This window comes from Lepisosteus platostomus, chromosome 9, assembly GCF_059453375.1.
Source record: "Lepisosteus platostomus isolate fLepPlt1 chromosome 9, fLepPlt1.hap1, whole genome shotgun sequence".
Lineage (NCBI taxonomy): Eukaryota > Metazoa > Chordata > Actinopteri > Semionotiformes > Lepisosteidae > Lepisosteus > Lepisosteus platostomus.
Window position 1 is genome coordinate 46,952,603 of NC_142619.1, and position 25,049 is coordinate 46,977,651.

Below are 25,049 nucleotides of genomic sequence, written 5' to 3' on the forward strand. Positions count from 1 at the left end.
TGAATTATTCTCTTGAATGCAGTAGAGCAGTAGGTTCCTGTGAAGATAAGTACAGTGCAATGTAATAGTACGAAACGCATGTTTCAGATTTCTGTAGTAGTGCCAACATGTCCCATGAATAACTGAGATCCTTTATTTTTTTAGTGTTTTAAAACTCTCAGTCTAGGGTCCCAGTCAGCTCTGGTTCAGGTGATGCGATTTCCGAACCTACCTGTACATCAAAACACTAGCCGATTGATAAGAGTGAGAATATAATTACCCCATTTCCACAACTTGTGTTTCCACTCTGAACTTTAAAGTTACAACTGAATGAAAGAAACCGGATGTTCAGCGAAATCATATACTGTACAGTACATATGTAACAGATAATATTTAATCCTTACACTTAGCGCTTTTCTGGACACTCCGCTCAAAGCACTTTACTGGTAATGAGGACTCCCCCTTACCCGATGCCGGCCATAGTGCACTATTACGCTCACCACACACCAGCTATCACTCAGTGGGGAGGAGAACAGAGTGATGAAGCCAGTTCATAGATTGGGATTATTAAGAAGGCCATGATTGGTAAAGGCCGATGGGTAGTATGGCCATTCAGTTAACACTGTATGTGTAATGATAAAATCCCTGGTTTCGCACACCTGTTGTAACGTACTGTATAGAATGAAATGTGATATAATTTTTGTACAAAATTAGATTCAGATTTAAGGAGAATTTTATCAGACAATTATTGTACATGTTATCTATTCTGTTATGTACTGTATCTGTTCTGTTTAGAACAGTTGAATTGTGTAACACTATTTACTGTACCTGATTCGCTTGGAATCGGCCCCTCCTTAATCTCCTTAATACCGTAATATTTTCCGTAAGACGTCTGGGGCGAGGGGTGTCTGGGGTGACAATAGAAAGCTGGATTTGATACATTATAAGACCCACAACCCTAAAGCAGATCAGGCTGTAAATGTTTATGAAAATGTGTAATAGCTCCTGATTTGATGTAAACTGAAAGAAATTTCTGGTAGTAAAAATGATTACATGGATGTGCTAAAGAGGTGGGTGGGCTGATTCTAAATCTGGGCGAATCGTGTTATAAACGCGAAAGTTAAAAAAAAGGCTTAGAATAAATCTAACTTTCCTGGTCCCTAGATGATCGTAGCGAAAACACTGAAGGTCACACCCCTACTCCAGTCATACTGAATTTTTTTTTATGTACTTCATGGGCTGTGGCTCGTCCCAAGATGAAAGACGTTATTGGAAGAGCTAATCCACATAGCCTCATTCTCCCAATGTGAGTGAAGAGGTTGTTGCGATGAGCTGAGACAATGGTACTGAGATAAGGTACAGTTGGCCACTTCAAAATCTGGTGGTTATATAATAAAATAATTGGTAAAGCACCAGCACTTTCAATTCAGTGACCTGGAGCCTATCCCAGCAAGCAGCGGGATACACCCTAGTGTACTAGTCCATTGCTGGGCACACACAGACTCTCACAGCAGGGCCAATTTCACAGACCTGCCATTGTGTCTTTGGACTGTGGGAGGAAACCAGAGCAGCAGGTGGAAATCCACACAAACTAGGGGAGAACACGCAAACTTCACACACATAGCACCCCAGGAACTGAACACAGGGTCCCAGTGCTGCAAGACAGCAATGCTAACCACTGTACCTCTGTGCTAACCTAACTGGCAAATATGATTTTAAAAATATAACTCAGTCTGAACTTTCCTCTTTCTTCTTCACCAATAATCATATTTCTATGTTTATATTTTAATACACAGGCTTTTTAGAGTTTTTCATTTATTCGTGCCCAGATTACTTTTCTATGTCCTCAAAAGACATCTTATAATGATTCCTCTTGGCTGACTGAGGCTATGATGTCTATAATGCACAGCCTTCGTCTCAGAAATCCATACTGTGCCTTTTACATAGCTAAACCGATATCTCCATGTTTTTTTTTTTGACAAAAAGAACCCTTTAAAAGTTGAGGAATTATTTAAATTGCGAAAACAAGTATCATACAAAACCTTGCAGGTTCAGCAATGATTGCAGAAACTGCTTAAATTGATATATAGGAACTTCCATAGCAAACTGTAGGAGTAATAACTTGGAAGTGAAACTCCAAATAAAAATTTCATGTAAGAATCTCATGGAAACTGCTTTGGCCTTTTTGAATTATCAGCATTATTGATGCTTTTCAAGGTATACACTTGGTAAGCATTTCTAAGCCCATCTCCTGCTGCCAGTGCTACAGCTTGAAAATGAAAAATCTTCCAAGTTTACCTGGCATGGTCCCAACACTTCTGACCTTTATTCTGAGCTGCAACTAAAGTTATTTTTATACACAATGAAACTGTTACAATTCCAAATTAACAAAGTCATCTGGAATTCATGAAAAGGGAACAAAACATACTGTGTGTCTGAATGGAAGAAAACACCGCAATCCTCCAGTTTGTTCCCTGACAAGCAATAAGTCTGTTGTGCCTTGATCTCTTCACAACGGTCACAAAACAGTTATATATTCCCCAATCGTATTTCAAGACCCCAAGTACTGGTTTCTGGAGGACAAGCGCAATGGGGGTCATGCAGTTAAGTGAGGTCAGCCTCCTCCTGGAGTCTAGAAAAAAGTAACCATTTGCTGCACCAGAGGATCTGTCTTTCGTTGTGCCGGAGTTATCTGCTGTCTAGGGGGCGATGCTGTGTTCGGAATCCGCGAGTGACCGGGATCAAATCCCAGCAGGGACAGAGTTAGCTGCTCTTGTCACACAAGCAGGCATGGCTACAGCTGTTTCCCTAAAGAGGACTGATCACTGAACTGCTCACCCTCTGTAGCAGGCTGGTAATAATGATTGGAACACCAATGAGCCACCTACCTAACCCGATATTTCACAGATCTACAACAATAAATTGCATTAATTACAAAAACTGACTACAGTTGATAATTTGTCTTGAACTCAACATACTGGGCTAAGAAGTAGGATGCTCTGCAGACTAGTGTAGTGTCTTGCAATGAACACATGAATCCATCCATTTTCTAACCACATTATCCAATACAGGGTCGCTGAAAGGCAAGATACACCCTGGACAGGACGCCAGCCTGTCACAGAACACACACAGACACAAACACATGGTCACACCAGGGACAGTTTTTTTTCCTTTTTCCAGAAGGCATTTAACCTCCCACTATGCCATGGACTATGGGAGGAAACCAAAGTACCTGGATGAAACTCATGTGAGCTTGGGAGGACAACCAAACTCCAAACATTGCTGCCTTGCAGACCTGGGCTGCTATCTGCATGGATTTTCATTGCAAGTTTATTATATAATTACAATTGCACACATCGCACCAGCGTTCTCCTTCCTTTTGAAGACAGTGGTGCTTATCCATATACAGTATGTTTACTTCAGTCTGCATCAGTTTGCACCTATCCAAAACTATTATCGACCTGGCCTCATGCCTGGAAGTTGCTAAGTGATGGCACAGAAATGGCTGCATGCTGCCAGGGCTGGTTGGCGCTTTGTCTGTCAGGGTATTCTCGGTCTGTCAAGCGACAGTAACCCCTGTGACACACTGCTCACACCTTGGGTACTGCCATATCTCTCCAATTAATCAGTGCTCAGCAGCACTGACCAAGCCACAGAGGTGATGTCAGCTCCTTGGGGGATCGTGCAGGCTTCTCCTGTGACAGAAGGCCTGGTCTCTCGGAGTAGTGGAGCCGTGTATGGGCCGAACTCCCAGGCGACCGCGACTGAATCTTGACAGGGCAGGGACAGAGTCCCACCCCATCACAGAGGCTCCGTGGGGCTCGCAGTGTGAGAAGTGGGAGATTGCTGGGAAATGTTGTTCTGCAGGCAACACCTGCAAAACCTCCACTGTACCCTCTTGTGCTGTTAGGAAGAACTAGTTATGAACAGCTAATTCCAAATTGAGGGAGGGGCTGAATGGAAAGAAACATAACTTGATTTCAAAATAAAAAATAAAATATCCTTAAATATACAGTATATAACACATGCACTCTTTGTCTACAATAGAAGAACACTGCATTTACTGTATAGATAAAAAATATCACATTTGCAAAACCATGTTCCTCTGCGGGAGGCATGCAATTCTTTGGACACATTTTGTATCCAATGCCCTTCTTTTTCACTGTGCTTTTTATACATTTATTCTTTTATGGTTTAGAAATAGAAACAAATTACATAATATTGAACTACAATTTTTTCGATGACCACTGCAAGCCCTGTGATCTTTTCTAAACATAGCTGATGAGTATGCCAGAGGCAAACTGCTGCAGTTCTTGATTAAAAAAAATCTCTTCACCACTTTGGCTCTCAAGTCTTTTACAGAGCAGAAAGCTGTGTCAGCCTAAATTACAAGTTAATGACAAAGCCCCTTTCAATTGAACCGATTTGATATGTTCCTAAATGCAGCCTACAGTACTGTCTAGTTTTAAGTAATGAATTGTGAAATCTTTGTGTAATTTAAAATTTAAGAAGTGCACATTAGATCTTGCAGTAGAGTAAGGTAGACTAAAACCCATAAACATCTACCACAATAATGATTTTGACTAATATAACTAGCCTTACAGTTCAGTCATTTTCAATAAAGACCACATATAGACACATTGAATTTTAATTATATCCATAATGTTGTAGATAACAGCAGAGAATTATAAATGCTGATGTGACTGTATCTAATAGAAAACCTTGAAAATTCAGTGCTTATTTAGGGTTGAGGTCCGTGCATTAAATTATTAAGACATTCAATCTTCTATTTCACATTTTTGGATTGCATTCAGACATTACATAAACCATATCTTAGTTAAAACAGGTAAACAAAAAACACTTTCTAATTTCAAAGTGAAAACAATAATTTTATATATATAATTAATTTAGGAGCATATACAGCATTTTGTTTTAACTTTCATGTTCTAGTGTTTTGGATCAATCAATGGCAAAAAAAAGTCTAAGCAGGTGAATACTTTTGAAGGCCACTGTAGTAGATACTATTTTTCAAGATGAAATGAGCAGAATAACATGAGAAGAGAAAGGAAAAACAAAGCATCAGTTCTCTCTCCATTTATTTTACGCCCAATAGCCTCTTTATGAGGTATGTGTTCCTGATCAGAACTGTTTGTTTATTCAGCTCTGAAATCAATATTTGTATTTTGCAGCAATCTTTCTCTGTTTAAAAAGCAAATGCATTCAATGGTTCCCCAGTGTTATTTTCAATTCACATGTTCAAACACCTGAAATGACAGTTTGATAAAATGATAGTTTTGTTAGGCTGTTTTGTTTCAGGCTACAAAATAAATTCTGAATTGCACCCAATCCAACCCCAATTACATAGGTCCAAATTATTAAATCTATCATGTTTTTATACTGATGCATTTATGCAACATTTTAAAAAAATATTTTAATGCAAGTCTAAGTAGTTTATAATGTTGATCATAATCTTCACACTAAATGTCACCCTAAGTTAAAACGAAATTTTAATACCAGAAGAATGGTTACAATACACTTGAATACTCAATACAAATACATGAAAAAATGATTTTGTTGAGCAGAACATTTTTTAATTGTGACAAGGGCATATTATAACTGTGTGAACAATGAAAACTTTATCAAAGATGACTAAAAGCTTTGGAAAGCTATACTGTACGTCTTCTAAAACTTGAACTCCAGGTGAACAGTTTTCAGCTCAAGAGCACCGCAGTGAGGAACATAAGAGCATTACAATTCTGCTCGAGTGTCTGTGGAACACTCAGATCATCTAAACTGTGTATGTAAAAAACATCTGTGAGAACAACATCATGTCAGCTTAGTATAGATTATCTTCGTTGACAAACAATAAATCTTACCTTGTAAAATATTCTAACGATGACAAATCAGCCATTTATGCGTACTGTATTGTGCAATGAGAGTTTCTCACTTCAATTATCCAAAATGCAAACCAGAACCAAAAAACATCATGTTGCTGAAACACATAATGCAAACTCTGGTCACCAACATCCATATTGGACAGATGGCCACATTACACACCATAGGCCAGAGACACTCAGGACACACATTGAACATGCACACTGAACTAAATGCTACAAAAAGTAACAGTGTGTGAAGTCTTCATAGCAAAAAGTAATAATAGAGATACAGTACCTGTCAGTTCCTTATTATCTTTCAATAAGAGAGCTTACTTAATTTTCAGCTTGTAAAGAATCTATAGGATTACAAAGAATGGTGTACTGTATTTAAATGACTTATTTCATCATGAGCATGTTGCTTTAGATTTTAATTTTTATGAAAATATCTTCCATAAATAGAGCTTTACCATCTTTTACTTTATATTGTTCGACTGAATTCATACTTTAAGCTTTCTAATGGATATTCAATATAAAGTTAATAAAAATGTGAATAGTTTTTTACATTAATTTAATTCTAGAGCAGACCCAAATACATTAGAACCATTCTACCTCCTTACAGATTAGAAATATAAATATTCTATTCTTATATTCATTATTCATACCCTCTAAAGACTATTTTCTACATCTGTTCAATTCAGATGATACAAAATTAAGGACAAGATTTAGTTTTCAATTACTTTCAAAGTGATTGAAATTAATTTCATCTACACAGACATGAATTTCAAGCCTATACTAAGAAGTTTTAATTCATTAGGGAAGCAACATAATTTCCTCATTTAGAAACATAAATCACATTACAAAACATGCTAATTGTTTTTTCCTTTACAGCTGCAAATCACAAACAAATCAACTTTTTTAATACATGTTTGACATCCCTATTTGCAGGAAAAAGTAAAACAAGTGTTTTATTGTATTAACTAGAGTTGTAATTTATATATATCTTTATGTAATAATATAAAATGCATATAATATATCCCTACAAATCCATCATATAAAAACATTCTAGAAGACAATTTTCCTTCCAGCATGCTGAATACCAGACCTTTCCTCATGCATGTATTGACTGTTGGTTTACTTCATCTATCCAGATCTATTATTTATAGAGAGTTTGACAGACCAATGCAGCCTTTAACAGTCTTTTATTGCTGTTAGCAAAATGTTTAAGATTCTTCATCAGATTCCTCTTGCTGACCTTTTTTCTGAAAAAGAAAAAAGAGGCACTCTTTGAATTGAGAGCATATCACTTTCCGAATCATCAGAGACATGAATTTCAGGACACAAGCTGCTTCGGTGTGCGTTCAAAGGATAGTGTAAACCAGTGATTCCCAATCTGGGGGGCACTAAGTGCTTCTGGGAGTGGAGGAGTGCAAGAAAAAATTCTTAATGTCAAATCCATTAAATTCCTAGGTGTGTTTATTCACCTCTTTCGTTCATCCAGCTGTTGAGTAGCTACTGTAACTACAGAAACTACTGTAAGTAGATTTCAATGCTTGTTGGCATTACTCATCGCCAAGGGAAGAGCATACCTGTGTGTCTATTAAAGAAGAAACACAACAGTTTTTATCCAAGAGGTTATCCAAGCACGTAAAAGTAATTTCTTTGTTTCACAGTGCAGTGGTGGTGGTTCAGCTACTCCCCTCACTCCTCTTCAGGCGAATTTGCCTTGACTTTGAGCGCCAGAGCACACTGCTCGTCTTCCGGTCGCATTTCCGACTATGCTCGCTGATGATTCAATACTGTACTCATTATTACATACTGTACATGGGAGAAAGTTCCTTGTTTATTCAATTATTATTATTATTATTATTGTTATTCAGACAGGGCATCACTTTCAGCAACTTGTCTTGCAATGTGGATCCCTACTCCCTGAATGAAAGAAGAAAATGAATGGCTTCAAGGCTTCTGGAAAATATATGATGATTTGTCTTCACCTTCCTTTGTCAGATGTATGGAGATCTAGCATTAGCCCACCTTCCAACTGTCTTTCAGGCTTATCTGCATCTTCCCTGTAGAAGCATGAGAGTGGGAGACAAGAAGAAGCGAAGGGCTCTTACCAGCTTGAGGAAGTCGATAAGTTTGTACGCATCTTCCCCGGTGGAGAGATCTACGAAGTCCCTGGGGATCCGGTAGCTGAGGCAGGGGCTCGGCTGCACCGTCACCTCACTGGTGGTGTAACGGAATGCTGGGGCGTCCTGTCGGACAGTCACGACACGGAGTCTAAGGCACAGCGGCCACTGCACAGTGGCTGATTAACCTTATTGGGGCGTCTTTGAACACCATCGAAGACAAGTCAAACGGAAGTGTTTCAAAGCTAGAAATCATCATATTCATACCCGAAATTACGTTCCATTCCATCATCAGAAAACATAACAGTATACTTCACCATCATCTGTAACCAAACTACTGCTTTTTTCCCCCAAAAGGGGAAAAAATAAGAACATCAGAAAGGTGACAAACAAGAGGAGGCCATTCGGTAGTTAATAGCCAATTGGATCTCATCCGGCTGTTTCATCACAGAAGCCAGGGTATCGGCTGGGTATCTTGGTCTGCACTCCCACAGTCCTTTCCGAGTGCTTTCCAAGCCTCCACAAGTGAACCTTTAATGTCCACTGCAAATGTCATAGGGAACCAGAACAATTTATATGGGAGTTATGTGCTGATGCAGAGTACTTTAAGGTAGGACATGCACTACATGTTAGCATAAAGTAGCCTTAAACTTAACTTCTCATCAGATGTGATTTCATGCTATCTGTTTGTGCTCTGCTGCATTTGTATCTTCTTACAAATAAATGTATATGTATTCAAATTTTGAAAAGAATGTGCATAATTCTGGATTATTTTAAAGCTGATCTTTAGCGTAGAGGACATATATATCGTAATCAAATGAAAACACCATGGTTTCTATTTCCATCAAGGGTCTGATTTCAGCAACAACATCATCATTTGTGCTGAATTCACTGACAAACAATTCACCAAAGCTGATGTTTAATACCTATGAGCACAGCCTCGGTCTTCTTATAGTTTTGTTACATCAATATTTTTATATCCAACACCTGCAGCAATCGTACTTGATTTATTATATAAGTAAATATGAGTGCTAGAAGCAAAAAAGTAAGGAAATTAAGACATTTACAGTATGTAAAAACAGTATAAAGGCTATGTGCAGGGTCTACACCATGGGAGTCAAATTTTGGTCCTGGAGGGCTAGTGTGTCTGCATGTTTTCGAGATCTTTTTATAAAAGGAACTCAGAAAACAAACACAAAGACACACAAAGGCTCTCCAGGACTGGATTAATCTAGGTAGACACAGCATACATCCACTGACGACTGGGAAAGTTAAATTCTCTTTTTCTTAATTGCAGGCTCATCTACCACAACTTCGCACCTGATCTGTATTTTCCCCTTCAACGTGGTCCCCTCTGAGACTGTTTCCTGAAGTCAGCTCTTCCCAGGTGAACAGCAACGAGTCCGTCACCTCACCAAACGGGTTCAGATCTATCAACCACACCCTACCCTGAAAAAACACCATCAGAAAAAGACTGAGTTCAAGAGCTTTCCATAGCACACATACTGCAGAGAATGTAACCTTTAACCAGTTCAAAACCGAAGCTTTTACTAGTTTCTATTTTTGTTATTAATGAAAGCACAGAATATAAAACATTTACTAACCTGACTATCTCTGTAGACATCAATCACAACTGTGGAAAAAAACAACATTTTATTTGATAATGAAAAATAACTTTCTTCTGTCTTTTAGACTCACTAATCATTCTTTCCTTTTAAACCCAATAAATTCATCCAGGTCACAGCCACAGATATTAGAATGGTAATCTAAAACTCAGCATGACCATGACATCATGTTCCTTGATCATATACTTTTGTGAGGGTATATGCAGTCTGGGGTTTTTCTTTGGCAAATTCAAATTTACAGATACAAAAGAAGGAAAGAAACCAGTGATTCTAAATTTATGAAGGAAGCAGAATTTAAAATGGAAAAATGGCAGGACAGATGGATGGAAAAAAGGAGCAGAAAAGCACCAAATAATAATAAAAGCTTATAATGAACTTTTCTTATCTCTAATGTCATTGTGACATTATCTCTTATTTTGCAGTAATTCAGCTAACATTACCAAGGGACCTATAAAAAGGTAAAATGTACAACATAAAAATGATATATCCAGATCAACGGTCAATGAAAAGAACTGCAGAATGTCATTTTCAGTATTTCACAAACTAGATTAATGACACCTGACATTGCAACACTAGTAGATTAAGCTTGTCAGATACTGATGTCAACAATGACACTGTCAAGAGAAAGGTGTAAAACCCTGAAAAAGTACATTAAATGTTCAGGATTTTCATTAAGTATTCCCTACAACACACCTGTTACGGTTAATTAATTATTTCCACATACTTACAGTCCTCATCCAGAAACTTGTACTGAATATTGTCCCTGAAGAAATCCTGGATTGATCTACAAATGTCATCTTCCTGATGTGAAATGTGATCATAGTGCTGTGTGTAATCTCTCTGTGAGATTCCTAAAAAGTAAAACACATCAGGACCTACTCTTGTATAACATTCGTAGATACAGATCATTAACCACCCTTACTTGCTTCCGTCATACATTAATATACAGTATAGCACCAGCAGGGTACAGCTCCTATAGCTATCTGCCAAGATTTTCCACTACTTCAGTGATTTACCAAATTTGGTGGAGATTTGGGAGGCCAGTTGAGTAAATAAACACAAGGGCCTGTTCTGATCTATAAAGCCATAGGACATTCCATTCCAGACATTATAAAACAAACAAGAAACAGCAAACAGAGAAGCGCAGTCCTTTTATTTTGGAATACTATGGTAAGCAATAGAAAATTATATTTCCAACCTTTGGGATCCACAAAACACTTTTAGATGTTCGATACAGAAGAATAGGTGGATCTTCGTTTTTATTAATGTTAGTTTTTCTCGTCTGAAGATTCAATGACAATAAATCAATGCCCACTTTCTCTTTTAATTTGATTCTGTGCAGTTCAGGACTCTGATATATATTAGCCTTTCAAGTTGGGACAGTGGGTATTATTATATATGTAATAAGCACAAATTTCTAACTTTTCTGTTTATATTTGTATAGACAAATAATAAAACCTCTTAATGAATTCCAACCCCTCCTTTACAACATCCACATCCAAGGGCATAAAACTCTACAGGATCACTGCACTTATAAAGGAAAATACTCTCCATACCTATTAGCTTGTTTTCCTTGACAAAACATCTGAACTCTCCACCAGGGATCAATTCACACCATTTTCTCAGGACCAGCTTGAAAAACAAAATATTTGTTTAGCATATTAAATATGTTAATAGCTGTATGCTCCCCCATTGGAATACCTTCAGCAAATAGGATATAAATTCTCATCTCAGTGTCCTGCGACTTTTAATATAAGGTGAGCTGAGACAACTGCAGTAGAATGAGACCTTAATTTCTCCCATTAAAGGCACCCCCTCAACCCGTTACTGTTACTGTCCCCTCCCATGCAAAAACACTTCTTAACTTTCCTAACAGTATGTTATCAGGTGCTGCAGAGTCATTTATTACTGTAAAGCAGTTTCACTTGGTCAGAAATCAGATCTGAACGAGATCTGTCTGGGATGTAGTAATTTAAAATTACTACAATTTGTATTTCATGTAACAATTAACTTGCATGCGATGAGTTCAATGAAGTAATCAGCATTAGCCCAAGAAAGTAAGATTCACAACACAGTGAAAGGGAAATGGGTGCTTGATGAGGCAGGGTAGAGAATGACACTGCCTTCAGTACAGCCACCCACCTCATAGTTTATTGATGGATCTGGGGAATCATCATTACAACGAAGGAACCTGAAAACAACACGTTGTAAACAAGTTTACCCTGTTAACTCTGAAAATAATTAACAAAACAAAACTAATACACGAGGCAATGAGGCTGAGAATTGTGTAATGCACAAAAGAACTATGATTGTTACTGATTCAGTAGTCAAATTATAAGCCTAAACTTTGCAAGTTCTGCGCAGCAGTGTTATAAACTCAACAGGAAGAACTGTGCACGCTCCATATCTGAGTCTGCCTTGACTGGTGATGGAAGAGGACATTTTATCAGAACAAATTCATATTCACAATGATGAGCTGGAGCCCCATTTTTTACAGCAGTGAAATGTACTGGAGCGCTTTGAGTGAAATGTTTTTGCTCAAGGGTACACTAACATTGTGCCACCCAGGATCTGAAGCCAAGATTCTCTGGTCTCAGTCCAAAGCACTAAACACAACTCCACGCTGTTTTTGAAGTCAGTCCACCTTGTGGGGGTCCAGGCAAAAAAAAACTAATCAAAGTGAACATGGATTCATCTCACAAAACTAATTTTCTTCCTTCTTCTTTGGAAGTTCAATAGTCCCAAAGCAGGCAAGACACAGGAAGAGAAAAAGGCCACTACACATTTTTTGGGAATGAAAGGCTGCCTTTTATACTCTGAAATAAATCACAGCACTCTGTGGACATTGCCACTTACTGCAGTCCTATTCTGTTGCACCTGAAAAAAAAAGATCTTCACAAAGGCAGCAATCAATACCAGTGAAGAGCTGAACACAGAGAAAGCGAAGGTCACTATGAGACTGTGGGAATGAAATCAGGAGATGCAGGCTGACCTTTACCATTAATGGATAAAGCCATTCTGGGGTAAATTGTTTTAAAATCCCAAACTCAAAAGGCTTTGTGGACACTGAACATATTGATTTTTAGATTTTCCTATGGCAAAGAACACTAATTTTAAAATTGGATGCCGATGAAAGGGATTTGAATGAGTTATTAGAAGTTAATGCATTCAGGTCAGTAGCGTTTAGTCGTTAAAATACAGTACTTAAGGGTATGAGATAACATTTGGGCTTTAAAAGACAGTACTTAAGAGCACGGGAATAGCTCCTAAATATGTTGAAACAGCACAATGATTATAAAATCTGCTTATTAATAATAGTCGTAAAGCACTACAAATAGGAGCACTTACGGCTGAGTGAAGTCATGGGTGATGAAGTCTGAACTCTTGAAAAGCAGAAAAATGTCACTCAGGCTCTGGCATCTTAAAGAACTGTTCATTGCAATCCAGTTAGCATCCTACGTATATACAGATATATAAGGAAGAAAGTGAAATAATGCACAAAAGAAGGTTATTTGTTCTCTCTTTAAGTCTTCAAGGTTTTCAAAGTGAAGAATGCAGGTTTGAAATAAAACCTTTCTGAAAATAATATCAGAATAATATCAGAAGCATGGGCATATTACACTAATCACTGAAAAGTCATATCTTTTATATGGGCTTGAAAAGGGACTACATTAAGAAGTTTAACAGCCTTGTAATAAATCAAGGGTAATAAACAGTTGTCAGAAGGGATGGTTTTTACCTCAGTTTTGCCTATGAAACAAAACCAGACTGAATGTAACTGGACAATTCACCAAGATTAAGGAAAGTAAACCCAGGTGGCTTGTCAAGAATATGTCATCCAGCCGTTTCTTGAAAGATATCGGGTATCTGCTTCACAAACATGGCCGGGTACCTTGTTCCATGCTCCCACCACCCTTTGGGGAAAGAAGTACCTCCAGTTCCCAGATTTAAATGCATGTTGGAGAAACTAAAACCAAAATGTCCAATACAGTAAAATCTTTACTGATATTTAAGCCTTACCCTTGGAGCACTCCAGTTCAGCTTCGGGAAGATGCTGCCCCCAAGAGCGTTGATTGCTTCCTGTACTTTGGCATGGAACTCGGGGAATTCAGGAGCCTTAACCACAAAGGGAAACTATCAGGGCTTTCAAACTTAACACAAACAAAAGTTATCACTATACATCTTTAAAGAACTAAATATACAGTCAGGATGCCTTAATTTGTAATCGAGGCAATTGTTTATCATACTTAAAGAAGAAATACAGATAACAACTACAACTACAAACAGATAAGTTTTAATGATTGGTATATCCAATACCTAACTAGCAAGGAGAATGATACCTTTAGCAAATATGAAGAGTTGCTCTTGCAGTCTGTACACTTGGAGCAGATATAGTAAACATAGGCATCTATATCTAAAAGACTTAGTCACAGTTTAATAGAAACGGTTAACCGATTACCATTTAAGCCTGCTGATAATAAGCTAACTCAAATGAAATATTTTTAATACTTACAGTAACCGTTGATGTAGTCTCGTCATCTGACCACTATTACAACAAAACCAAAATATATATTTTTTAAAAAATAATCGACAAGATCTCCAGAATTCTTGTCCCAATCTCCATTTTGTAAACTTATGGGATAATATCTATAGTGACAGACTGAGCAGAGCCACACAAGCCCTGGCTAAGAGAGCTGGCTTATAAGGTTCTAAAAAAACACCTTCAAGCTGGTCTTGATCAGAGTATTGTCAGGTTAAACCTACATACCAGTTTAACAACGTAATGTCTTTTCAGACAATAAGCATCTAGTGTTCCTTTAACAAAAGTACTGAACTTGCCTTTAACGGTCCTAAGGCATTAGAAACCATTTGTAACTGGGAATGTTTCTGGATGGGTTAAGGAAAATTATAACATTAAGAATATAAGACATTTACTACTTTAAATTACAAAACTAAACAAACATTTATTTATGTTATAAATTTGCATGACATACTGTATATTAATTAAATATTGTGCATTAAATATTAAATACTTTATTTGAAAAAGTATAATATATGTATACTGATAGATGACTATATGACTATATATTTGTACAAACAGTAGCTATACCGCACATGAATACTATGACTAAAATTGTACCTGTATATCGTCTTCCTCATCACAGTCACTATTGTTTGTCTGAGAATTCTGAGGGGGATCTACTCTGCAAAAAACAGAATAACAGACTATTCATATAGCGTTAAAAAAAGAGCAAAATTACAATAACTTATTCATTTATACAGTCCCTTGTCTTCCTGGAGAAACTAAAACCTCAAAGGATGTGACAACAAAAGGAACAAATTAAATCTGAAAGATGCATTGTAGCATTTCTCAAATTGTCTACTTTAAATTCCACGTCGATTGCATGGAAGCCAAATGAAAATGATTTATTTAAAAGATTTACAAGACCAAATGTCAAGGTTGTTGGTGTCTCTCCTGTGCTGTGTATCTGCTTAGGATTTTTAAAGACTGTAAACATAAGAACACACAAAAGGTTACAAATAGAAAGGAGGCTGTTCATCCTTTCTCACTTGTTTGGGTGCTCAAAACTAACTGATCTCATCCCATCATTTTCTGAAGGAAGTGAGGGTATCAGTTTTAACAAGCTTGTTCCTGACTCCCACAAACATTTGTATGAAAAAGAGCTTCATGGGCTCTGATTTACAGTAGAAGCACTGCCCCCGGGTTTCATCTTTGTGACCTCCGAGTCATTTTTCACTGCTGACCCTTGACCCTCTCACTTTCTTTTGTACAACAGGGCATTTACTGGAGCAATTTGAGTGAACTATCTTGCTCAGAGGCACAATAGCTGTATTGTAGTCGAGATCTGAACCCACAATGCTCCAGTCTGCAGTCCCTAACCACTTCTCCACACTACTGCCCTAATACATACAGCATGAAATAGCTGACAACAGATAAAGATGAACAAGAATAGATACTGAGAGACAATTTCATGGTTACACAGAGATGGATTTCTGAAACAGCGTATAAATTAGGCAAAATGGGATGGAGCAGAATTGTTGTGGGGAATTCTTCATCAGAGGAGCAGGACACAGTTTTGTGCAGATTCAATTTTATTGAGCTCAATAAGGACAGCAACATCCACTGGGTCTATCCTGCAGAACAGAGCCCCTGAAAGTGGTTTCCAACCCTTATATACTGTACAGAAAGAAGTCTTAGTTTCACAGTTTTATGGCTTGTTATGTATATTTATTCTGTCCTTTGAAATGTAGCACAAGTTGAAATGCTTTGTCCTATTTGAAGTCCTGTCCTTTGAGATGCAGCAGACATTGATCTGCTTTATCATGTTTATGGTTTGATTGTTTATGGGTGTTGGTCCTACCTTTTGTTATGTAGCGTAAGTCACTGGAGCTGTGCAAGCAAGTCAGCTTCATTATATCTTAGCATGACCTTTGTTAAAGGCTAAATTAGCAGATCCCAGCACTTCCACACTTCCACACAGTGGTTAAACAGTAATGTCCCACTTCAGATAATAAATAACCGGATAAATCAGGGTGGCCACATGGACATTAAGAAGATGGAACACAATGTTAACATATGGACGTGTCAAGGTTGGGGAGGATTTCAGCCGTGGCCACAAAATGGGTTTTGACAACAAAAATAAATAAATGACTAACACAGTCAATAATAGCAGAGAATTAAAGGCTCCTCTTAGAGGGACTGAGCTGTGATTCATCACGCTGGCCAGGCGGATCCCTGAGAATAAGGCCGGCCAAGATCTAGTCCCATAAAGCTCAACCTGAAGTGCACACAGCCAGTTAGCGTCCGGGATTGATGCTTGCTGGAGCCATCTGCTGGTAATCTGCGCATACTACAACTAGTGGAAAACAAAGCTCCCAGTTAAACAGGCAGTCTGGGCTTTCTGACCTGAGGCAGAATTTTACTTGCACACGTACATAGTGTGTGCGTGCGTGTAAAACGTAGAATCATGTGCTAATAATCTTCTTTTAGTCAAGTTATGAGTCATGGACCCATATAGACAAAATCATGATCTTCATGGATGTTTTTGATTTCATTTAGCCCTTCCACTATAATTCATTACAATGCTTGACTTCACATAACTTGCTTAACAGATACATTTCTGAGTTACACTGAATAAACCAAACAAATGACAGCACTTTCCCGTGACATAAAAAATAGCCTATTAGAAGATTCCTCATATAATTCAGATTTTCTATAGCACCAGTTACTACGAAAAACAGATTGGAATTGTGAGATGTGGAAGATTCAAAGTCTAGAGTAGATCTGGAGAGCGAAAAAACACCCAGCCTAGACAAACGTACCTCCCTGAAACCACAAGAGTGCCGTCATCCAGTAAATAATCGATCACATTCTGTGGCAAAGGAAGAATTAAACTGTAACACAAAAACAAAGAGTGTTAACACAATCATTGGGTATTAATGGTCATTCATGCTCATTACATAGACGGAAAAACTGAAAGTCCGAGTTCTTCTTAAAAAATAATTTTAAACTTAAGCGTCGATAACAAGCACTGCCGGTTCAGTAACAAATTAGATGATATCAGTGTAACACATCAGCATTGTAAGATCAAGCTCTACGCTGGGATTTTAATAATTACATACAGGAAAAGTAAATGTCATACCTTTTAATCGTGTGCTTCTTGAATAACGTGTACCACACCGAAAACTGACAGTTTACAACCTGCTCTTTCTTCATGCTTCGTCTATTGACAGGAAGTGTCCGATAGAAAACAACTCCTCCACTGAGGAGAACAGCGGTCGTACCTATCGGATTCCACCAATCTACACATATTTAAAACTTTTATTTCAAAGAAGCTTTGTGATATTCATATTGTTTAAATATTTATCTTATTAACGTATATGCGTGCATTTTGTCTAAACTGAATTTTATTAGCTGACGCGAGATTCAAGAAGGAGTGGCGCTCAGGGGGAGGTGTTTCGAGTTGCACTACCTTGGGGGGGAATGGGTAGCATTAGTGCAGTGCTGTGATCACACTGATGAAAGCAGAGTATCTTGGTTGCTGGCGAATAAGGTATGGATGTCTATTATGTTCTGTGTATATTAATTGTAATCGGCTGTTTTAATAATGTTTCTTCTTTGGGTTATGTTGTTCAGAGGATTGAATTATTCAGATCACAAGTATCATGCGCTTTAAACGGGTGTTTAAAGTATTAGAGTCTACTAGAGAAGAAATATTCCTCTTCACTCCGTTTTTCCCAAAAGCTGAGGTAATCACTGCTAAGAGAGCTATTTATCAGCGGTAACTCTGCGAGGCTTTATTGGAGCCAGGTGCGGTCTACCGAGGGGTAGAAAATGTAAGATGAATGAACCGTACAGGCAGTGGTAGTAATACGTTTGTAGATTGTACTGTAGGTGAATCTCTGTAAAGTACATCCAAAAAACACTGGGACTCCCTGTCTGAATTCAGTTCATGATAGCAATGAAGAGGCACCCAATTCCTACGACATGGAGATTAATAATAGTTTTTTATTCATAAGCAATCAAAAAAAAATCTCTCATGTCTTATGTTTGTAGTTCATAATCCTAAAATTGTCTTGACTGAAAAATTTGAAAACGTCTTAAGAAAGATTTTTTGTAATAAGATTTTTTTTTTACATAGCACGTCTCATGTCATAATAATAGACCTTTACAACAGTAAATGGATAAAATGAGACATACAGTAGCTTACACTAAAAACACATACAATTGGTGTATATTTGTAATGCTGCAAACGTTAGATGCATTACAAATATGCTTTTTAAAAGAGTGGTCAGGGTCAAGAATAATACGAAGAAGCTCATGTTCAATTTCAGCTCTGTGTAGAGATCTGTCCTAAATCATTTCCAACCCTGAAACAGTTAAAAATTTTAGCATTTATTGAACTGATGTAGGGAACCATAACAACATAAGATGGGGTACAAACCCAGCTGTTTCTTGAATAAGCCAGGGTATTGGGTCCAACAACAGTTTGGTAGCTTGTTCCATGCTCCCACAAACCTCTGTGTAAAGCAGTGCCTCTTGTTCTGTTTTCAATGGACCATGTAGTTTCAGCTTATGCACTTTTATTATCCTGGATGCATTTGACTACAATCCCTTTGTACTATCATCCATTGTACTTAGAATCTCAGGTTGGCCTAATTCTTAGTGTAAACTGAATTGTGTGATATTCCTTGGTATAGTTTACCTTAATGTTCTTCTCATCTTCACTTTGTTTGTCTGTGATGTTTTTTCTAATGTGCTATCTTTCCTTTCATATTAAAACGTAAAGTGGCAATTTAAAATCCATTTTTTTAATTAATAATCGCAAAGAATGGGTCTTTTTCGGGTTAGATATTAAACGAAAACCAGTACCATTAATGGTGAATTTATTATTTGTTGTTTTTGTTTTGGTTACTTCACAGATAAGTGCATCTGCAGGCTCACCAGAAAAGTGTAGTTTCAACTGCTTGTTTGTGAGGCAGCAAAAAAAATAGAACCCTAGTTTTCTTTTGTGAAATAGAGATTATTCAATGTATGAATGTATGTCAATTACTTGCTAAAAGTCACAACTCTGAAAGAGAAGTGTCTGTCTGTATTAAGGCAATATTATTTCCTGTCCAGTTATGACACAATCCTCCACTGATACATGAAAAATAAAAATATTATTTTGACCATTTGTTTTGCTTGTCCTTCTTGCTAGGCAATCCTGCTGCGATAATATTGATTGCAAAGTTGCATCGTCTGGACTTTGAGACTGTCACTGCTTCATTCACCAGGGCTACAAACATGAGCCACGAAGGGGGTGCTTCATCTAAGAGCTCTACATCGTCAGTCCTTAAAGAAGAGGTGTGCAAACCATTGAATAGGAACACTTAATCATCCTTATCTTCTTGTTATCTCAGAACATCTTTGTCAGTCAGCAGGATTGAGTGTAATTTTAAAACCAGGATGGAGACAGAGCAATCAGTGCGTTTCCACTAAACAAAGCAGATTTGATTAGATGTTATTTTCTGTTTTTCATTGACGAATGTTATCATGGGCTTCACTTGGGAATTAGAGAAAGTCAGCTGAGTGATGAGTACTTTTGCTTCCTATATATATGAAAGTATGACAGAGTGAGGAAGGCCTAGTAGTCAATGTAGTAGGGGACTATTCATCCTATTAACCTGAACTAATGCATAATACAATGCTTTCTGTACAGGTAATTACAGAAGGAAAATGGGTCAAATTTGAAAAAACCACCTATGTTGACCCTTCTGGAAATGTAAGGTAGGTTTGATAGAAATGTGTCAGTAATTGTAACATGGTAAAAAAGATTAACTTTCTTATTTGGTTTTAAATTTTCTCAAAAAAATTAATCCTCCTTATTACTGAATCATAGTTTAGCCTGAAGAAGGCTCCACGGCCGAAACATTGTGTTTTCCTTTTTCTCTTTTCAGCATGGAATAAACCTATTACTTGTTCCTTTGCAGCCTACACATGCTGACACAGCTCCCCACCTAAAGTGCATATATATATATAGTTCTGGGGTTGAAAAAACATAATTCTTGATAGATCCGACTTTTGGCAATAACAGACAATTCATCCTCCCTATTAGTCTGTTAAACCAAGGGTTTACTGTCTCTAGAATGGGTTACTTACAGTTACTATAGTGATAAAGTGAGTACTCTACATGGGAAAATACTTGTATTAAAGTAATATCTTTCGTTATCTTTGTGCAGTTCGTTATCATGTTGAGTAAAGGCATGCACCTGGCAGTGCATAATTGGATCAATTTTTATAAACAATTAGCTGCAGTATGGGAAATGGTGAAAAGTAATTGCAGTTTTTTAACTTTTTCATCAGTTCTGTGTTTGTCTTGAATTAGAATCTGGGAAACGGTGAAGAGGACAACAAAAAAGAATTCCTCAGCTGACGGTATGTAAATTTGTAGGTTAAAGTGTATCTGACACTGATTGAAAGATCAAACGGAAAAACTGTGCATCTAGTACTGTATGTATGTTGAAAACGTTAAATCTGGTGGCTCGTTGGCGCAGTGGTTAGCTGGACCCTGCGTTCAGTGCTGTGTGCGTGGAGTTTGCATGTACCACCTGCGTTAGTGTGGGTTTCCTCAGTCCAAGACAGATTGGTACAGTAAGTTCAACTGCGTCTGGGAAAACTGGCCCTTTTGTTGCTGTGTGGGAGTTTGTGTCTGTGAGTGCCCTGCGCGGGGCTCTGCGAATGACTTGTGCCTGTTGCTTGCCTATGCAACCCTTTGTTGGATGGAGTGGAACGAAAATGTTAATCTTCTGTACTTTACTTCCAATTAGGAGTGGGCATATTTGCCGTTCTGAAAAGAACTCTCCATTATGACTGTGTTGTAATGGTAAAACAGTTTCGGCCGCCAATGGGGTGCTACTGTCTGGAATTTCCAGCAGGTAAAGTTCTGTTTTCTCTTTTCTCGCTTTGTACAATTCTAAACCTTAAATTGGAGTTAATTTAAATACATTTTCATGGTGCAATTGTGGATTTTAATAAAGGCTTGCATTTTGTTTCAGTTATTAAATAAACCCTTTTGTAACAGGAAGAATGAATAAATTGTAAGGTCTCCTAAGAATATTTCCAGTTGAAATTACTGTCCACGGTTTGTCCTCAAGTATTAAGAATGTAATATAATATCAAGCCTCATGTTTCTTAAATGTTCTTGGGTTTTCTGTACTACTGGTTTCTTCATCTCATTCCATACACTCTGAAGAACATTCTAAACATCGGTACTTTATAAAGAATGTTTAATAATTTCAAAGAAAAAATACATCATGTGATTATCAGCAACCCCCATACTTTTCCTAATGAATAGCGAATCTTTACCAAATTGATTTCTGTACAGTGAAGGGGTTAGATAGAAATTTGAAAATGGTTTTAGCAGAAGGGTGATTACACCTCTTTCTAGAAGACTTTCTGTGAAGTTTGTAGTTTTGTTAAATCAAACCAGGCAGCTTTCACTCTAGAGCCCTAAGGCTCCTTGCTGTACGTTTTGTGTGAGAGTGTTTATAATCTTTTAGGCCTCATCGATGAAAATGAAAGCGCAGAAGCTGCAGCTTTGAGGGAACTGCAAGAGGAAACTGGGTATAAAGGAGAAGTAGTAGGAATTTCTCCAGGTAGAGTTTCTGTGTGTGTGTGTTTGGCTTGTTGTAAATATAACTGTTTCCCTCACACATGAATTCTTAGTTCATAATCCTTCATTTTCAGTAAGTTTGTGTACTGTATTCTATTCGCAGTGATTCTGAAAACCACTACCTTCAGACTTACAGTGAAATCAGCTGATTATGATGTAAAAAGGTCATAGGTTTACAAGCGTTAGTAAATTTTGACAGTGGGCACTGAAGATTTAAAGTCCTGGTAAAAGTGTTTATCTGTAATAATATTTAAAATATATTTTTGTTTCAATTTCTGGAAGGCAGATTGCAATACTTTGTGTTTTAATTTATACTGGTACTGCCAGTTGCCTGTCTTCCTCTCTGGATTAGGCATTACATGTAAATTCATAATGAATCTGTTAAATAAATTCTACAGCTGTAGGAATCATAGGGATGTGATAGAAATGTGTATTTTACATTCTAGAAATATATTTTTTCTTCCTCGTCCTTGAATACATTTTTTATTTCTTTTTAGTAACTTGTATTGATCCTGGTTTGTCAAATTGTACAACTCATATAGTCAGCGTTAACATCAATGGAGATGATCCAGAAAACATCAGGCCGGCACAACAACTTGGTAAGAAAGGCTTTTTTGTTTTTGGACTGTATTTCCATTTTTTATAAATGCATCTTAAAACTCCCTCTAAATAACTTTTTTTTTCTTCTCTTTCAGCGGAAGGAGGTATGTTTTTTGCGTTACATATTTCAATGGCAGTGGTGCAGCGGGTTAGCAGTGCTGCCTCAGTTTCAGACCTGGGGTGCTGTTTGTGTGGAGTTTGTATGTCCGCCCCATGTTCCTCCAGGTGCTTTGGTTTCTTCCCACAATACAAAGACATACTGGTAGATTAATTAGCTTGTGGGAAAACTGGCCCTCAGTGTGAGTGTGAGTGTGAGTGTGCGTGTCTGCCCTGCGAGGGACTGGTGTCCTGTCCCAGGTGTGCCCTGCCTTGCACCAGTTGCTTGCTGGGATAGGCTCTAGTTCTCCTGTGACTGTATTGGATTATATGGTTAGAAAATGGATGGAAGGATATCTGAATGCCATAAATTGACAGTTTTGAGTGACTGCTAATTCTAGTTTGCTAATTGCAGAGTTTGTTGAAGTACTGCTTATACCTCTACATCACTTTCAAGACAAAATTAATGGTAAGTGTTTTTTAAATACACTTTGTTCCGTATTCTGCTTAGAACATTAAATGTTTCCATTTCTTAATGCAGTAGCAAGTTAATTAGTATAGAATTAATCAATCTTGGTATTGTTTTATTTCCTTTGAGAAACTTTTCTAATCTAATTGCATATTAAAATTAAAACTAATTCTAATTCTGAATTGGAAAGTGTTTGTCTTTAGTCTGTTACAATATCAGAAGCAAATGTTAATATCAATATTATATATTGCTAGCCTCAGAAATACAGTGCATTGCTGAAGTATTCAGACTCTTGCCGTTTTTTTTTGCTTTAAAGCTTAGTCGGGACACTTTGAATTAGCCATTATTTGAAATATACAAAACCTACTTTAAAGCAAAAAACAAAAATAAAAATATTTTTAACTAATGACTCATCAACAGTTTATCAGGAAAACCAGCCCATTCTGGATGTCAGAATATGGCACTGTGCATACTTGGAAAGTTTGTTGATTTTGTGATGTACATTGGAGGTTTTACAAGTTTCTGTGTTCATTTTACTTTCATTGTGGTTTGAAATGCACTCATCAATGCCGATTCTTTCTAACCCCAAAATATAAAAATATTTAGTTTTCTCATGACCAGGAAGAACATAATTAGCAGATAAACACAAATAGCTGTGAATATTTAACCTTAGCAATTGTATAGTAAATTTATATTTCTTTAAAATATTAAAAATGATTTTGATGTAAAATGTATTTGGATTTTAGAATGTACGATTCTACGGTTTTCGATTTTGTTATCCTTTGAGATAGTTAATATTTAGACAGTGGTTGTTTCACACTCTGACTTTTGTTTAAAAAATTGGTTTCTTCTCCCCTCTAATTTTCAAGAAATTGTGAAGAAGGAGCACGTAGTTGTAGATACCAAAGTCTACGCCTATGCAATGGGAATGACACTGGCAACAGCCAAGCCGAAAGAACTGCCAGTTCTCAAGCAGTGAAGAAAGACTGGCTTCCTCTAGCATTCTGATGTTCTTGTGTGGGTCTGCGAAAGCATTCCTTACGATAATGTACGATAATCCAGTTGAAAAAATACTGAATTTTAGATGAAGTGCACAGATGATCCACCATAGTGCCTTACATTCCTGTTTCAAAATCCAGTGTTGAAAAATCAGTTTTCTTACCCTTGTATTCTTTGTTTTATGGTGGAATGGTCTCTTTTTCTTGCCTGGTTTGTAAACAAATTATCCAGATTTGTTGCAATAAAGTGTACCCAATATTCAACAAACATCTGTCTTTTTCATAATTAACTGTTTCCCAGTTTGTATTTTGTTTGTTTTTACTTCATGCAATACCCTTCTCTTGTCTATATTAAAAGCCATCTGCCAGGTGAACTTAAGTCCCTGAAGGCCTACTGCTTGCATTGTGAAAATTTATCTTTTATGAGAAAGTTTATCAAAAGCCTTCTTAAAATCTGGTTAATCCATATCATGTGCTCTCTGTTTATCCTTTACTGTTGTTACTTGACACCTCTTCTGAATTCAGGTTGACTATTCTTCTTTGTTGACTATAGGTGATCTGATTTAGTTCTAATGTTTGTACAAGCTTACATATTAACATAGTCAGTTCTATTGGTCTATAATTACATGGGTACATTCTGTCACCCTTCTTGTGGATGGGAACTACATGAGCAGTTCTCCAATCCATGGATACTAATAACATTGTTATTCAGATATCATTTACACAACTCTCACAATAGTTACTCAAGACAAGCGTAATAGTTTAATCTTGTTTCCGTGAGCACGATTGGCAAGATACCACAAGCTCCTGAGGATTTATTAATCTTGAGTGTGTCTAGTACGCGAAACACTTCTGCTTCTTCTATTCCAACTCTAGTGAAGAACTCTGTACTTCCACTGGTGTAATATTAAGTTATTCCTTAGTGAACATCTGAATAAAATAGTTGCTTAGTATTTTCCTATTATTGTCAAAATATACAATGTCGAGGAGACAGTTTGCGTCATCCTTAACCTTCTTTAGACGTTGCTGCACTGAAAGATCTTACTGCTGCACTATTCTTTCATTCTTTGGGTCTTTCCAAAATATTTTTAGCTTGTGCCTGAA

At 37.2% G+C, this 25,049-nt stretch overlaps 2 protein-coding genes across 5 annotated transcripts; one reads left to right on the forward strand and one right to left on the reverse strand.

Moving 5' to 3' along the window:
• Positions 1–5,548: 5,548 nt before the first annotated feature.
• On the reverse strand, positions 5,549–17,423 carry cdc123 (cell division cycle 123 homolog (S. cerevisiae)). 2 transcript variants are annotated; one of them, XM_088645301.1, is made up of 13 exons: positions 17,271–17,423; positions 16,951–17,022; positions 14,747–14,805; positions 14,120–14,152; positions 13,627–13,722; positions 12,955–13,061; positions 11,749–11,797; positions 11,163–11,238; positions 10,335–10,457; positions 9,586–9,614; positions 9,302–9,430; positions 7,970–8,107; positions 5,549–7,114 (listed from the first exon to the last, which is right to left on the reverse strand). In XM_088645301.1, the coding sequence occupies exons 2-13, from the start codon at positions 16,976–16,978 to the stop codon at positions 7,076–7,078; spliced, it is 906 nt and encodes a 301-aa protein (XP_088501427.1). In that variant the 5' UTR covers positions 16,979–17,022; positions 17,271–17,423; the 3' UTR covers positions 5,549–7,075. The 2 variants fall into 2 exon arrangements, with proteins under 2 accessions (XP_088501427.1, XP_088501426.1); XM_088645300.1 differs by having other exon boundaries at positions 14,747–14,810; positions 17,271–17,406.
• Positions 17,424–17,533: 110 nt separating this feature from the next.
• On the forward strand, positions 17,534–24,213 carry nudt5 (nudix (nucleoside diphosphate linked moiety X)-type motif 5). 3 transcript variants are annotated; one of them, XR_015941189.1, is made up of 9 exons: positions 17,534–17,681; positions 19,329–19,474; positions 19,830–19,897; positions 20,496–20,545; positions 20,938–21,045; positions 21,670–21,765; positions 22,280–22,381; positions 22,478–22,947; positions 23,817–24,213. XR_015941189.1 is itself a non-coding variant. In XM_088645302.1 (9 exons), exons 1-9 carry the CDS (start codon positions 17,647–17,649, stop codon positions 23,924–23,926), a joined length of 702 nt encoding a protein of 233 aa, XP_088501428.1. In that variant the 5' UTR covers positions 17,534–17,646; the 3' UTR covers positions 23,927–24,213. The 3 variants fall into 3 exon arrangements, 1 of the variants encoding a protein (XP_088501428.1); XR_015941188.1 differs by having other exon boundaries at positions 19,405–19,474; XM_088645302.1 differs by having other exon boundaries at positions 19,405–19,474; positions 22,280–22,390; positions 22,894–22,947.
• Positions 24,214–25,049: the final 836 nt, after the last annotated feature.

Bases quoted from the DNA above. Each gene is read 5' to 3' on its own strand.
- cdc123 (XM_088645300.1), bottom strand. From the start codon at position 17,344: ATGAAGAAAGAGCAGGTTGTAAACTGTCAGTTTTCGGTGTGGTACACG. The intron at 11,798-12,954 runs GTAAGTGCTCCT...TGTTGTTTTCAG, and splicing joins ACCCATGACTTCACTCAGCC to GTTCCTTCGTTGTAATGATG. The intron at 9,431-9,585 runs GTTAGTAAATGT...GTGTTTTTTCAG, and splicing joins ATGTCTACAGAGATAGTCAG to GGTAGGGTGTGGTTGATAGA.
- nudt5 (XM_088645302.1), top strand. From the start codon at position 17,647: ATGAAAGCAGAGTATCTTGGTTGCTGGCGAATAAG. The intron at 21,046-21,669 runs GTAAAGTTCTGT...ATAATCTTTTAG, and splicing joins CTGTCTGGAATTTCCAGCAG to GCCTCATCGATGAAAATGAA. The intron at 22,948-23,816 runs GTAAGTGTTTTT...CTAATTTTCAAG, and splicing joins CTTTCAAGACAAAATTAATG to AAATTGTGAAGAAGGAGCAC.